Here is a 17272-nt window from a genome sequence, read left to right as displayed (position 1 = left end):
GTGTCATAGCACACAACACTACCTGGATACACAGTGTCACAACACACAACACTACCTGGATACACAGTGTCATTACATGCAACACTACCTGGATACACAGTGTCACAACACACAACACTACCTGGATACACAGTGTCATAACATGCAACACTACCTGGATACACAGTGTCATAGCACACAACACTACCTGGATACACAGTGTCATAGCACACAACACTACCTGGATACACAGTGTCACAACACACAACACTACCTGGATACACAGTGTCATTACATGCAACACTACCTGGATACACAGTGTCACAACACACAACACTACCTGGATACACAGTGTCATTACATGCAACACTACCTGGATACACAGTGTCACAACACACAACACTACCTGGATACACAGTGTCACAACACACAACACTACCTGGATACACAGTGTCACAACACACAACACTACCTGGATACACAGTGTCACAACACACAACACTACCTGGATACACAGTGTCATAACACACAACACAACCTGTACGATGGAAATACACAGTGTTACTACACAATGTCATAACATGCAACACTACCTGGATACACAGTGTCATTACATGCAACACTACCTGGATACACAGTGTCACAACACACAACACTACCTGGATACACAGTGTCACAACACACAACACTACCTGGATACACAGTGTCACAACACACAACACTACCTGGATACACAGTGTCACAACACACAACACTACCTGGATACACAGTGTCACAACACACAACACTACCTGGATACACAGTGTCATAACACACAACACAACCTGTACGATGGAAATACACAGTGTTACTACACAATGTCATAACATGCAACACTACCTGGATACACAATGTCATAACATGCAACAATACCTAGATACAGAACTTACACAGTGTTACTACACCTTGGATACAGGACATACACATCGTTACTACACAGTTTCATAACATGCAACGCTACCTGGATACAGAACTTACACAGTGTTACTACACCCTGGATACAGAACTCACACAGTGTTACTACACCTTGGATACAGGACATACACATCGTTACTACACAGTTTCATAACATGCAACGCTACCTGGATACAGAACTCACACAGTGTTACTACACCCTGGATACAGAACTCACACAGTGTTACTACACCTTCGATACAGAACTCACACAGTGTTACTACACCCTGGATACAGAACTTACACAGTGTTACTACACCCTGGATACAGAACTTACACAGTGTTACTACACCCTGGATACAGAACTTACACAGTGTTACTACACCCTGGATACAGAATTTAAACAGTGTGTCTACACCTTCGATACCGAACTTACACAGTGTTACTTCACCCTGGATACAGAACTTACACAGTGTTACTACACCCTGGATACAGAACTCACACAGTGTTACTACACCTTTGATACAGAACTCACACAGTGTTACTACACCCTGGATACAGAACTTACACAGTGTTACTTCACCCTGGATACAGAACTCAAACAGTGTTACTACACCCTGGATACAGAACTTACACAGTGTTACTACACCCTGGATACAGAACTTACACAGTGTTACCACACATACACACGGGATGCCTAGACTGGAAGTATATGACACAGTCTGTAGAACTATTACAAATGGGTACATACGGGTTCTACATAAAGATTCTACATATAGGTTCCACAAACGGGCTCTATATACGGGTTCTACATACGGGTACTTACCCATCAGCATGCTCATCCCAAGCAAAGTAGATCCAACCCAGGCGGTTTTAGATTTCGATTCTCCAAAGTAGTCCAAGAGTTCCAGCATTATAACTCCGAACGAAAACATAGTTCCATCCAAAATAAAGTTTATCATGAAGGAAGCAAAACACACCACCCACCCCCAGCCTCCGTCCGGTATAATGTCATCGTGGGAGTCAGGCTGGCTTGTCTCGGGGTCGGGGCTAGCTTCCGACGTAGGTTTCGCCCCGTTCTCGACTTTAGAAGCCATTCCGTTCTTCATGCTTCGTTTGATGATTATTCTCTCACTGATTCGTGCACCCGGTCCACATGGCAGGGAGATCAGCGGATGAAAACACTGGACGATGTTACATGGTACCTACAAATGACACAACAGATCTTCAAATATAGGAGTATGTTTATAAGGAATGTTTTGCATGTCTATAGAGTCTGTCACTTATTAACACGTGGATGTGCCAGGTATTGGTCCTCATACATAATCGTGACGTCACCCTGGAGCAGCATGACGTTATCGTGACGTCATTCTCAAGCCGCGTGACGTTATAGTGGCGTCACCCGAGCGCAGCATGATGTTATTTTTCATTACGTCCAGACGGAAACACGAAACCATATAATAACTCACTCCCCTCTAGAAAAATACCAGTAAATTATCCTCATACAAGGTTCCTATCCAAGTATGCATGAACCCCCGTGAAGATCAGGGTTAGAATAGATCTTCAGCATCCCATGCTTGTCCCCCGTGAAGATCCGTGTTAGAATAGGTCTTCAGCATCCCATGCTTGTCCCCCGTGAAGATCCGGGTTAGAATAGGTATTCAGCATCCAATGCTTGTCCCCCGTGAAGATCCGGGTTAGAATAGGTCTTCAGCATCCCATGCTTGTCCCCCGTGAAGATCAGGGTTTGAATAGGTCTTCAGCATCCCATGCTTGTCCCCGTGAAGATCAGGGTTAGAATAGGTCTTCAGCAACCCATGCTTGTCCCCCGTGAAGATCAGGGTTAGAATAGGTCTTCAGCAACCCATGCATGTCCCCCGTGAAGATCAGGGTGAGAATAGGTCTCCAGCAACCCATGCTTGTCCCCGTGAAGATCAGGGTTAGAATAGGTCTTCATCAACCCATATTTGTCGTAAGAGGCGACACACGGGATCGGGTGGTCAGGCTCGCTGACTTGGTTGATGCATGTCACCGTATTCCATTTGCGTGGATTGAAGCTCATGAATGTGAATCACTGAATTGTCTGGTCCAGTCTCGATTATTTACAGACTGCCGCCATATAACTGGAATATTGCTGAATGAGGCGTAAACAACAAACAAACAAAACAAACAAAACAAACGTACGTGGGAGTTGCATACACATCTATGTATGTATGAACGTCTACAACGACGAGAGCGATGTCAGTGCCGTGCATGACGCTTCGGATGCTACCTGTATAGGGGGAAAATGCACTCGACAGCACCCGTCACGCTTCAGTGCGTTTTGTGTTTCACTCCAGCCATATTAGGGGTGCCCACTTTCATCTTGAGTTCGTCTACACTGTTATCAAAACAAAGTTATGCACCAGTGCTCACAGAGTAATAAGCTGATCCCTTCGGAAACATAGTGAACCAGTCCGTGTAGGATAAGGGCTAAATTGAATATATTTATTATCCACAATGGCTCATTACAACATATCACAACATAGTCAACAAGCGATATTCCTCATATCACACATCTCAGCAAACTAAGCGGAATATGTATTCTGTGCGGCAGCAGGTGAATAAATACTACAAAATAAGTAAAGCTACGGTTATAACGAACTCAAATGGACCACTAATTTAAGTTCGTTATAACCGTAGTTCGTTACAAGCATACATGCAACATACATACGGGGATAAAAATAAGTTCGTAATATCCGTCAGTTCGTTATAAGCGTGTATCGTTATAAACGTGTTTTACTGTATCAACCTATTCTTGAAAAATCACACATAGTGTTCTGTACTGTTCAACAATTCAACGGGCGATCGGGTAGCCTAGTGGTTAAAGCGTTCACTCGTCACGCCGAAGACCCGGGTTCGATTCCCGACATGGGTACAATGTGTGAAGCCCATTTCTGGTGTCCCCCGTCGTGATATTGCTGGAATATTGCTAAAAGCGGCGTAAAACCATACTCACTCACTCAACAATTCAACCACTTAGTGAATAAAACCGTTGTATACCTTCAGTTATGATAAGTTACTAAAACCAGGTCTCCTGGTGATTAATTTACTAAGAAGGGGTAGACACGCTTCTTAATAATTAGTGTTTATTATAAACAAATGATTCACATTATTTAGTATTAAGCTACTCCAGAGCATGCGTTCTTACATTGTTCGGCTTTTAAAAAAAATTAATTGTATTATGCCACAATGACTGTAGTCGAACAGACTGTAGATATAATTAGATGAAGGCGAAAGAACGTCTTAAGCCATGCAACGTGTGCTTTGATTAACCCCCCGCCCTCAATGCGCCAGTGCGTCAAGCTTCACGCCAGTTCGTCCCCACCTCTGACGTTATCTCAACTTATATTGTAATAACCACGAACAATGTAATATCATAAAGTAACTTGTTTGTTTTTTGTTTGTTGTTTAACGCCGCACTCGAATATTCCAGCTATATGAGGGACACATACCCTTTATCCCTACCCTGTACCCATACCCTGTACCCCTACCCTGTACCCCTACCCTGTACCCCGACCCTGTGCGCTGTACCCCTACCCTGTACCCCGAACCTGTACCCCGACCCTGTGCGCTGTACCCCTACCCTGTACCCCGACCCTGTGCGCTGTACCCCTACCCTGTACCCCTACCCTGTACCCCGACCCTGTGCCCCTACCCTGTACCCCGACCCTGTGCGCTGTACCCCTACCCTGTACCCCGACCCTGTGCGCTGTACCCCTACCCTGTAACCCGACCCTGTGCGCTGTACCCCTACCCTGTACCCCTACCATGTACCCCGACCCTGTGCGCTGTACCCCTACCCTGTACCCCGACCCTGTACCCCTACCCTGTACCCCGACCCTGTGCGCTGTACCCCTACCCTGTACCCCGACCCTGTGCGCTGTACCCCTACCCTGTACCCCTACCCTGTGCGCTGTACCCCTACCCTGTACCCCGACCCTGTGCGCTGTACCCCTACCCTGTACCCCGACCCTGTGCGCTGTACCCCTACCCTGTACCCCTACCCTGTGCGCTGTACCCCTACCCTGTGCGCTGTACCCCTACCCTGTGCACTGTACCCCTGCCCCGTACCCCGACCCTGAACCGTATGTCCTTTACTTCTACCCTGTACCCTGTTTTCTACCCTGTGCGCTGTACCCCTACCCTGTGCGCTGTACCCCTACCCTGTGCGCTGTACTCCTACCCTGTGCGCTGTAACCCTACCTTGTACCCCTACGCTGTGCGCTGTACCCCTACCCTGTGCGCTGTACCCCTACCCAGTGCGCTGTACCCCTACCCTGTGCGCTGTAACCCTACCTTGTACCCCTACCCTGTGCGCTGTACCCCTACCCTGTGCGCTGTACCCCTACCCTGTACCCCTACGCTGTGCGCTGTAACCCTACCTTGTACCCCTACCCTGTGCGCTGTACCCCTACCCTGTACCCCTACCCTGTGCGCTGTAATCCTACCTTGTACCCAGACCCTGTACCGTGTGTCCCTACCCTGTACCCTTTATCCCTACCCATACCCTGTACCCTGTGTCCTTTGACACTGGGTGCAAAAGTGACTAAGTTTGTGGTATCAGGGGCGCACAGTACACCAAAGCACAAACAGACAGTTGTCATCTGAACAACCCATGAATCACTGTGTTCAATATGTGCTATAAACAAGCAATCAAACCGCTATTTAGTGTCATTCAGCTAAACACACGGTTCACTGGACGAACAACGATGTTCCAGTTTGACGACATCAGCAGTCGCTGTATACGCTGACGTCATGATAAAACCCCATTATGTACTCGGGCTCAATCCGGACAAAACCCGTCTGCGCTGGAAAATGTCACCGACAACCAGTTGCATCCGCGCTTCTCATTGTGAGCAACGATAAATTACATTCACTGCTACCATCAACAAGCAATTGCCATCTCTTTTTCTAAATAATTACCGACTTATACTACGTCAGAAATGGAAACGACTTCATGCATGCTGTGTATGCGATAGAGCTTCTAACATGCCCCTCTGTCATTATAACTGAGTTGGGGACACGGGATTCGCTGTGCAGAGTTGCGTCCCTTTGGCACACCAGAAACCTATGATTGTGGGTTCGAATCCCGGTTCGCCCCGATTATGTTTCCAGGTTTGTCAGCACCATACCCGTGCTCGTTTGTTTCATTGAAGTGGTAAACGTCTGAGACCTGTATCACTTCGGGCTTTCCTCCCATATTAAGCTGACACGCCGCGATATAACTGGAATGCTGTTAAAAGCGGCGTTAAACCCAACTCACTCACTCACTCACTTACTTTAACAGTGTCATATCCTTGTTTCACGCCGCTTTTACCACGGCGGGGGACACCAGAAATGGGCTTCACACATTGCACCCATGTCAGGAATCGAACCCGGGTCGTCGGCGTGACGAGCGAACGCTTTAACCACTAGGCTACCCGACCGCCCCCGTGCCCATAGAGTTGTCACTCACCCTCATAAAAGTTGGAATCCATCTTTCACTTTATGAAATACAACCATTGTCCTTTTTCAACTGTGCAAAATTAATTACTAAAATTTAAAAAAAAATTGTATTTTAACTGACTTACAAACACCTTCCATCCGTCAAATCTCCCATCCTTTCAGTCACTATCGCAACTCAACGAAGGAGGCACACGATATAGTGACGTCAAAGATGACGTCATAGGTCAATACTAGTCGTAATACCCAGTCAAGGACCCTACAGTCGACATGTGTGTAGTGATACATTCAGTGAACACGTGAATATGCTGACTATGGAAAACTCGTAATCAGTAGCACCGGAGTCAGGTCAAGGGTCAAGGTTAGTGGTCACAGGGGTTAGATGGGTAGGAGATATATATGGATACACGAGGGTATTGTGAAGAAAACACGCTGATAACGGTCAGGGGTCAAACTACTGCATTACATGTACTAGCCATGATACAAACATAATGCTTAAGAAATTGCTGTTTTTATATAGACTTTATCGATTTGGGCCACATCTGGCCCAGTGGACTTAGATACCGTAAATCGTTGGCACACTCGTAACTCGTAACCATACTTGAAAAACGACTTACGACAGTCGTAGCTCAAAGACAAGCGTAACTACCATACTTTAATATAGACTTACGACAGTCGTAGCTCTAAGACGATCGTAACTCCCATACTTTAATATAGACTGACGACAGTCGTAGCTCCAAGACGATCGTAACTCCCATACTTTAATATAGACTTACGAAAGTCGTAGCTCTAAGACGATCGTAACTCCCATACTTTAATATAGACTTACGACAGTCGTAGCTCTAAGACGAGCGTAACTCCCATACTTTAATATAGACTTACGACAGTCGTAGCTCTAAGACGATCGTAACTCCCATACTTTAATATAGACTTACGATAGTCGTAGCTCCAAGACGATCGTAACTCCCATACTTTAATATAGACTTACGACAGTCGTAGCTCTAAGACGATCGTAACTCCCATACTTTAATATAGACTTACGATAGTCGTAGCTCTAAGACGAGCGTAGCTCCCATACTTTAATATAGACTTACGATAGTCGTAGCTCCAAGACGATCGTAACTCCCATACTTTAATATAGACTTACGACAGCCGTAGCTCTAAGACGATCGTAACTCCCATACTTTAATATAGACTTACGATAGTCGTAGCTCCAAGACGATCGTAACTCCCATACTTTAATATAGACTTACGACAGTCGTAGCTCTAAGACGAGTGTAACTCCCATACTTTAATATAGACTTACGACAGTCGTAGCTCCAAGACGATCGTAACTCCCATACTTTAATTTAGACTTACGACAGTCGTAGCTCCAAGACGATCGTAACTCCCATACTTTAATATAGACTTACGATAGTCGTAGCTCCAAGACGATCGTAACTCCCATACTTTAATATAGACTTACGACAGTCGTAGCTCCAAGACGATCGTAACCCCCCTACTTTAATATAGACTTACGACAGTCGTAGCTCTAAGACGATCGTAACTCCCATACTTTAATATAGACTTACGACAGTCGTAGCTCTAAGACGATCGTAACCCCCATACTTTAATATAGACTTACGACAGTCGTAGCTCCAAGACGATCGTAACTCCAATACTTTAATATAGACTTACGATAGTCGTAGCTCCAAGACGATCGTAACTCCCATACTTTAATATAGACTTACGACAGTCGTAGCTCCAAGACGATCGTAACCCCCATACTTTAATATAGACTTACGACAGTCGTAGCTCTAAGACGATCGTAACTCCCATACTTTAATATAGACTTACGACAGTCGTAGCTCTAAGACGATCGTAACCCCAATACTTTAATATAGACTTACGACAGTCGTAGCTCCAAGACGATCGTAACCCCCATACTTTAATATAGACTTACGACAGTCGTAGCTCCAAAACGATCGTAACTCCCATACTTTAATATAGACTTACGACAATCGTAGCTCCAAGACGATCGTAACTCCCATACTTTAATATAGACTTACGACAGTCGTAGCTCCAAGACGATCGTAACCCCCATACTTTAATATAGACTTACGACAGTCGTAGCTCCAAAACGATCGTAACTCCCATACTTTAATATAGACTTACGACAATCGTAGCTCCAAGACGATCGTAACTCCCATTCTTTAATAATAGACTTACGACAGTCGTAGCTCTAAGACGATCGTAACTCCCATACTTTAATATAGACTTACGCCAGTCGTAGCTCTAAGACGATCGTAACTCCCATACTTTAATATAGACTTACGACAGTCGTAGCTCTAAGACGATCGTAACTCCCAACTTAGGGTGCAACACGGTGAGGTGAGGTGAGGTGAGGTGGTGAGGTGAGGTTAAATGGGGCTTAACGCCGTTCTCAAGATTATTGCATTTATATATTGATGTGCATGCACGTGTGTCCGTGTGTGTATGGCTGCTTGAACTAGTCCGGACTAATGCTGATTTATAGTGCTAGCAAACTGAGATACCATGCCGCAGTTTAACATGAATGCCCCACTCAGACACAGCATACTGACTGTGGTCCGCTGGTCTGACACGCCGTGACTTTCACTCGAATCAGCGTTACTCCCACGTGACTGTGAGGCCCAAGGTGCTGCCTCTGAGACACCGCTTTAAGATGTGAAGATGTATATCATGTGCAGGTATTAGGGATGAATGTGAAAAATAAAATCTTAATACGGACAGAGTACACAGATGACTAGTACTTTGTATACGACAGAGCTCGAGAAAAGCTGTGTGTTTGCATAAAATACGCAAAATAAATCTCAAAACCATCCCCATCACCGAATTCATTTTGAGTTGCTGAAAAAGTTTTAAGACCCAGTAGAATATCAACACTGCGTAATTAACCAAAGTAGTTATTTTCCACTGGCAAAGGTGTATTTCTTTACAAATCTTTATGTACTGATCGAATGCAGGCATTACGTATATCAGAACTCGTATTCGAATACTGCCCCGCTTATTGAAACAGATCGTACACGCATTTAGAAGTTACCTGAAGCAACTCATTAAACAGAATTACTGGTATTTATCTGCTGTAAAAATACATTGGCTACCCAGAGAAAACTACCAATACCCAAAGTGAACGAATGCATGTGAGGAAATACTCAATAGCCCAAGACCCGTGAAGATCCGGGGTAGAATAGATCTTCAGCAACCCATGCTTTCCAAAAAGGCGACTATGCTTGTCGTAAGAGGCGACAAACGAGATTGGGTGGTCAGGCTCGCTGACTTGGTTGATACTTGTCATCGACCCCAATTGCGTGGATCGATGCTCATGATATCAATCACTGGCTTGTCTGGTGCAGACTCGGTTAATTCACAGACCGCCGTCACATAGCTGGAATACTGCTGAGTGATGCGTTAAACAACAGACTAACAATAAGTCAAACAATGATCTAGAGTCCTGCTCTACGCGTATCCAATACGGACGAATACTGTTTGGACAACTCAGAAGCAGCGTCAGTCCCGACGGCGTCCGGATAACAAGTGTCCGGAATAACGAAACATTCGCACGAATAATGCTCTTTGGTTGTGAAAACGTTATAAAAAAATCATCGTTTTTAAGGTTGTCATGGCAAACGAAATCCATGCCAACAGGATCCGGATTTGGATTAACGGGATCCGGACTAATTTGATTTGGATTAATGGGATCCGTCCTGACGAAATAAGGACTAGAGGGATTTGGATTAACGGGAAATGGGCATTAGGATCCGGACTAGCGAGATTCGGATTAACGGGAAATGAGCACCACGATCCGGGCTAGTGGGATTTGGATTAACGGGATCCTTCCGGACTTGTTGGATTTGGATTAACGGGATCCTTCCGGACTTGTTGGATTTGGATTAACGGGATCCTTCCGGACTTGTTGGATTTGGATTAACGGGATCCTTCCGGACTTGTTGGATTGACAGGATCCTTCCGGACTTGTTGGATTTGGATTAACGGGAGCCGTTTGTGGCAGGACCAGGACTAGTGGGATTTGGATAAACGGGAAAGGAGCATCATGATCCGTCCAGCGAGATTGGATTTACGGGACCCGTGCGGACTGACGGGATTTGGATTAACGGGAAATGAGCACCATGATCCGGGCTACCAGGGTTTGGATTAACGGGATCCTCCCGGACTAGTGGGATTTGGATTAACAGTAGCCTTCCGGACTAGTGGGATTTGGATTAACAGTAGCATTCCGGACTAGTGGGATTTGGATTAACAGTATCCTTCCGGACTAGTGGGATGTTGATTAACGGGAAATGAGCATCATGATCCGGGCTAGCGGGATTTGGATTAACGGGATCCTTCCGGACTAGTGGGATTTGGATTAACGGGAAATGAGCACCATGATCCAGACAAGTGGAATTCGTATTAATGGGATCCGTCCTGACTAGTGGGATTTATATAATTGTGAAAAGGGCATTCGAATCCAGACTAGAGGGATTCAGATTAACGGAATCGGTCCTGACGGGAGGGTCATTTATGTGTGCCGGGATCCTTAGATCGTGGGATCGAATCCACATACAAACAGACATACACACACCTTCATTTGTAAGCATCACATGCTCGTGAGTTTCACAAACACAGTGTCCGTCACACATCAACAGGACTCACAGTGAAAAACTCACAAGTATTTCGAAGCGGCATAAAACACAAGTCTCTCAATTGGCAAAAACTGGTTTGGCTGGGTTCTGTCTATTATAAGATTATGTAAGTGGTGTTCCAATGAGTGAGGAAAAGCAAATAAGAGATATATTTCTATATATAATATGAGTGGAAATGTTAAAACGCTTTAATTAATATTCAAGCATTATCCTAATACAGTAAAGTACGGTTATAACGAACTCAAGGGGACTACTAATTATAGTTCGTTATAACCGTAGTTCGTTATAAGCATATATACAGCATAACTACAGCAAATAGTCGGGATCAAAAAAGGAAGTTCGTTATATCCGTCAGTTCGTTAAAAGCGTGTTCGTTATAACCGTAGTTTACTGTAGTGTACACCGGGAATAGGTGTCATGCATTATATTTACAGGGGGACTCGAACCCGGATTGGATTGAGGAGCGAACGCTTTAACAACGGGTTATTTAACATTTCCAGAAGTTTAAGATACAAGAAAAACTCACGGACAGCACGGCATTTCTACACAGACTAAGAAAGCGTGGACCTCGGCGACGACGCTCTTCTATAATGGTCGGCCCAACCACACCAACGACTACAACGACAACGCAAAAATCAAGACCAGAATTATCGAGTTTGCGGTGGAATGTCGCTACTATGTACGCAGTAGTCGACAATATCAACACGTGTGCTCAGTCAGGGCCGCGTTCCATCAGCCCTGAATAGAATCACGTCTTGCCCTGCAGTGGTGGTGATGTCAGACTACAGACTTAGTGCTGCCACATGGCGAGAACTGGGTCACCAGGTCACACACATATGCAGCCATATGTCTCGAGTGAGTGAGTGAAATCCGCTGACATCTACTCTTATTAAATCATATCTTGGCGCTTGATACCTTGACACTAAGACACTAAGACACTAGGCCACTAGATCACGTCAGAACGACCTTTCATCCGACCAATCAAAGCGTCGCCTTCGAGCTCGCGAATTTGACGGTCCGAAACATTCGTGACCAACTCGTGTTATTCCGGGACAAGCCGAATAGCGACTTGTGCCCCTCTCATGGCCATTTTGTGCGACCGGGTTCCGTCTTAGCGCAAACGGGCATACCTAAAACCATTGTCAACTCGTTGCGTAATGGTTCACATATATTTCCCCATATATTATATATATTTCAGATGCAATTTAAAGCACATCGGGACGTGCGGAATTATACAGTATGATTGAACACATTTAACTGTGTCTTGGGTATATTTTTAGATGCAGGACAAATGTAAAATCAAAAATTATTTCTGAGGGATTCTTTGATGAAGAACTAGAAATCATACGCGCATTCTGATTGGTTTCTCGTATTTTCGTACATAACATTCATCGATAGGGGGACGAGTCTTCTTGCAGGTTACGGAAAGGGGCGAGTGGTGACGAATGGGTCCGAAAGTATTTCCTATTCTTGCAACCTCGAAAACGTCAACACGGGGCATTCCGAATGACAGTTACGGACTGTACGACAGATTCCGAATGCTAGACATCGTCTATCTTTCTCCCTAATGGTAACTACTGCCATTCAATCTCGGCGATCTATTAGACATTCCAGAATTTTCTTTTGTTCAGTTTTCAAATATTGAATCGATAACTTTGTCAAAATATTTTTCCAAGCGTAGTCTGGAATGGAAGTCGCCATTTTGAAACTAGTGTCGTAAAGCTCACGAGAAAGCTGTTTTCTGATTGGCTCGTGATGATTTCCTGGAAGTCATTTCATTGGTCGGTGAAAATTGGCGAAAAGTCAATCTGTCGCGATCGGTAATGGGATGTCCTCAGATCTTTGGTGTGACGGTAGCGAGCACTGAGGTTTGAGTTTAATGAGATTGATTGACACACATTTTAACAGCATCTTAGCGACGACGTTCATCACCTGGTGACAGCCACGGACACAAGTAATATGCTGACAGTCCGAGGATCATTATCAAACCCACGATAATCAGATACTGGCACGGCTAATATAGTGCGGCCGTTTCGTGACAAATATAGGGTCAGTTGTGCATTTTGTGAAACTTGGCACAGTTGTAGGTAATAGCATTCGAAATATTTTCAGATATGGGGCCAGCCAAAAAATCCAATATGATAACGTTATTTATTTTTCAGATGTAGTGTTGGGTAAATACTTTTTTCATGATATAGTTAGGTTGCGCGTCAAGTTCATACAAGATGTACTAGAATTTCATTTCTCCATGGCGGCTATTTTGGGTTTGGCGGCTACATTGGATTTTTTTGGGTTGACCCATATCTGAAAATAGTTGGAATGTCATTACCCGTAACTGTGCAAAATTTCGTGCTTTTTTTCATGAATTGCACAAGTTTTCACGAAACGGGTGCACAGTAGAGGACGCACCGCGATTTGCGGATCCTGGCCACTTTTTTAATGATTCTTCTTTTAATTTGATTACCGTTTTTCCTCTAAAAGATGCAGGGTCAAGTCAAAATTTGACAAATAAAGGTCGGGTCTCACACCGGGTTGAATAAATCAATACATAAATATTGCCCATAGCTCCATACCAAAATACGTTAAACGATGGTACTTGTTGTTACCCTGCCTGGCGCTCGGCATTGAGGGACGAAAACATGGACTGGTCGGCTCGGTGTCTAGTATACTGTGTCTGAGTGGGGTATTCATGTTAATCCGCGGCATGGTATCTCAGTGTGCTAGCACTATAAGTCGGCATCAGTCCTGACTAGTACAAGCAGCCACACACACACACACACACACACACACACACACACACGTGCACGCACGTCGCTATATAAGGGGAATACTCTTGAACACGACGTTAAACCCCATTTTACCCCACCTAACAATAACTCCATAAAAGTCACCGGTCTCAAACATAAAAGAATGGCGTGAAACAGCAAAATATCTACAAAGAATTTCCATTGCGCGAAATGGTTCCTGTAACTGGTAAATATGTACGTACATTGTATTTGACGGTTTTATGATATATCAAGCCCTTATCAATATACCATTGTCTTCTAGCACATATACTTATTTTGACTCAATACAAGACCTGCCTATCGTTAACCTAATATGGCCAGCGCCTAATATGGTCAAGGTCTACATGGCAACGGGGAATTTACTGGAATACTGGCTGAAATTTTCCATGGACAGTTTACATCTCGATAAGATTACCCTGGGTCACCAGGCGCCCGTCAGTCAATACCCGTACACAACTCCAGCAATGTATACGATGGCCTCTAACCATTACAGCATCGAAACACGGGCTGAAGCATTAGTTGAGGTAGATATACGCTCAAACAGTGAACCAAATGCTTTTAGAAAGCGGTCAAATGTAACAAATGTTGTACTTGGGATAACACGTTCTTAGAAAAGTACAGACTCTGGCACTTTCTGAGATTGGGTCCCATCTGAATGAACACACACTGTCGAGTAAGGCACCTAATCGCCAGCACACAAAGTCAGCGATCTCGCCCACTCAGCCATCCAGTAGTATTTTTTAACAGATAGATATTTATCCCACTTTTTGAGTAAGCAGACAAAGAAAACCTATTTGAGCGACTTGAATCACCATTCTCCGACTGTCAGTTCGCAGTTCGCTTTAAATATTTGAACGGCGTGAGACAATTAAGCTCCGTTATTCTGTGTACCCCACACCTTAAACAAAGATGGTTGATGACCCCTCGTGCAGACACAGCGTCTTGCGGTGCAGAATAAACCTTCTAACCAATGCCTCTCAACAAAACAACCGACAATAAACACACTGGTTTCTGAGGTTCATAATCAACTCAAAAACAAACAACAATTTACACTTTACATTCTTAATAACATGATTGACGACCCACTAGACTGGGACAGCACAGAATATTTATACTTCACAAATGGGATTGACTTTCATGTTGTCTAAAGCTGATAACGACGTGGTAACTTAACACGTCTACTGTGTCTGGTGAAGAGATACTGTAATGGATTTCTGATATGCCAAAAGGGGCACGGGTGGCCCAGTCGTTTAAGGCGCCACGATTCGCTGTGCAGAGTTGCGTCCCTTGGGCACGCCAGAAACCTATGATTGTGGGTTCGAATCCCGGTTCGCCCCGATTATGTTTCTAGGTTTGTCAGCACCATACCCGTGCTCGTGGGTTTCACCGAAGTGGTAAACGTCTGAGACCTGCATCACTTCGGGCTTTCCTCCCACATTAAGCTGACACGCCGCGATATGACTGGAATACTGTTAAAACGCGGCGTTAAACCCAACTCACTCACTGATATGCCAAAAGATCATTCCATCCAATGGGTGAAGGATTTTATAAGCTTTGTGGAACTTCCGACGCGATGTGCCAGGGGGTTATGGTTAGGGTAGGTCCCCAGGAGTTATTGGAACATACTGATTGCCGTACGAGACGACTGACTGAACTGATCTGGTTGATGGACTTGGTGACAGGGTAGATTGCGCGCCATTGTATTTTCAAGCATGGGACGTGGCTAATAACATCACTCTCTGCCCAGACACGATTATTTCCACCCGCCTCCGGAATATTGCTGACTTCGGCGTTAAACATTAAACAAACAAAATACTATAGAACTACATTACCAAGACAGAGCCCCGTCACTGTCGACGCACCTTGTAAGCTGAGTTAAGTTTTAGAAACAATATTTGATACATCCCTCTCAAAGGATTAGCAGACCGTGGGTATTACGTCCTAGCACGGCGGTAGGTCACTGTGCTGCTGCTAGAGATTGAATTGAAGACTGGTTTTATCGGCACAATGCGCCAATCCTATAACGCATTAACAATTAATGAACGACTCCGAGAAAACACCCGGACTCGCCTTGTGGCTTATCAAAACATCTCGCTTCTAGCGTCAGTTAACCGTTTATTCACAGAAAATGTCTGTGACAACGATGATAGAATGTTTCTGGGGCGTGATTGAAAAAAAGAAATACCTTGTTGCATCATCCAGTGGTATAAAGTGGTAATGTTTTTTGGGAAGGACTCGTGCCGCGATAACATCCCATGCGAGCATATGTCATGGGCGGATACAGAGAAGGGGTGAGCGGGGGGGGGGGGGGGGGGGGATGGTGGTGCGGGGTGCGCATCCCCCCCTTTTTATTGCGAAAAAATCTTTATTTCTGTATAAATTACCACCAAAGACAATAAATAGATCTTAATTGTGCACCCCCCCTTTTAAAAAAAGCTGTATCCGCCCATGATATATGATGTAAAAAATGATATCTCACGCTCTCACACACCCCTAGAAAAACTCACAGAACTTAAAGAAATTGTTCAACCTCATTAAAAGTAATATTAAAAAGATAGGGGCGTATACAAAATTATTTCTGATTTGTTCGATTCCAGTTTTGTAGTAACCTTACCTTGACGCTAGGGTTCTCACGTTATCCTCTCCTGCAGCCTGACACTATCTGAGCAGACGACACTGCTCACACAGTCCTACCTCCACGTGCTGCACTATATATAGCCAATCAGCTGTTAGCTTGTGGCCGGTCAAGGAACGGCCGGCCGTATTGGCCTATGGACGACAGCTGATACCAGCCTGTCATGCATATTCCTATATCGGCTATGATCTGGTCTGTCTGTATACATGGCTTTGGCTTTTACAGTTAAATTGCCGTGGTACAAAATCTAGCTGGTTATTCAACAATGACTGAAGAACATTAAAATGCAGTCCACTATGAAATCATACGTGCACAGTAAAAGTTGTTTTGTAGTTGCAGTCTACTGTGAATAATCATACGCGCGTAGTGAATGTTTTTTTAAAAATCTCCAAGGCATGTGTATTCGCCTACGACGTCGCTACACTCCAGTTGTTTCCTCGTTTCACCAAATCTGAAAATTGTGACGTCGGTTGCTTGTTACCACATGTACGGCCAGGCCCTCGACAACGCGGTCGAAGCGCTTCGACAACCGTAACTTCCATACTTAAACATCGGCTTACAACAGTCATTGCGCTAAGACGATCGTAACTTCCATACTTAAACATCGGCTTACAACAGTCATTGCGCTAAGACGATCGTAACTTCCATACTTAAACATCGGCTTACAACAGTCATTGCGCTAAGACAATCGTAACTCCCATACTTAAACATCGGCTTACAACAGTCATTGCGCTAAGACGATCTTGATTTCCATACTTAAACATTGGCTTACAACAGTCATTGCGCTAAGA

General features: G+C 44.6%; 1 protein-coding gene across 2 annotated transcripts in view; it reads right to left on the bottom strand.

Moving 5' to 3' along the window:
- LOC124116548 (monocarboxylate transporter 12-like) overlaps window positions 1-16640 on the bottom strand; it is a 38947-nt gene extending 22307 nt beyond the window's left edge. Inside the window, exons 1-3 of one of the 2 annotated variants that reach the window (XM_048393930.1) lie at window positions 16461-16640; window positions 11587-11675; window positions 1739-2117 (exon numbers count right to left, since the gene is read on the bottom strand). In XM_048393930.1, coding sequence (XP_048249887.1) covers window positions 1739-2021 — 283 coding nt within the window. In that variant the 5' untranslated portion in view covers window positions 2022-2117; window positions 11587-11675; window positions 16461-16640. The remainder of the gene's footprint in view (window positions 1-1738; window positions 2118-11586; window positions 11676-16460) is intronic. The other variant, XM_048393929.1, reaches the window with a different exon arrangement.
- Between the last annotated feature and the right edge of the window lie 632 nt (window positions 16641-17272).

This window comes from Haliotis rufescens, unplaced genomic scaffold (assembly GCF_023055435.1).
Source record: "Haliotis rufescens isolate VD_foot unplaced genomic scaffold, xgHalRufe1.0.p SCAF_122, whole genome shotgun sequence".
Taxonomy (NCBI): Eukaryota; Metazoa; Mollusca; class Gastropoda; order Lepetellida; family Haliotidae; genus Haliotis; species Haliotis rufescens.
This window is presented reverse-complemented; position numbering and strand designations above follow the sequence as displayed.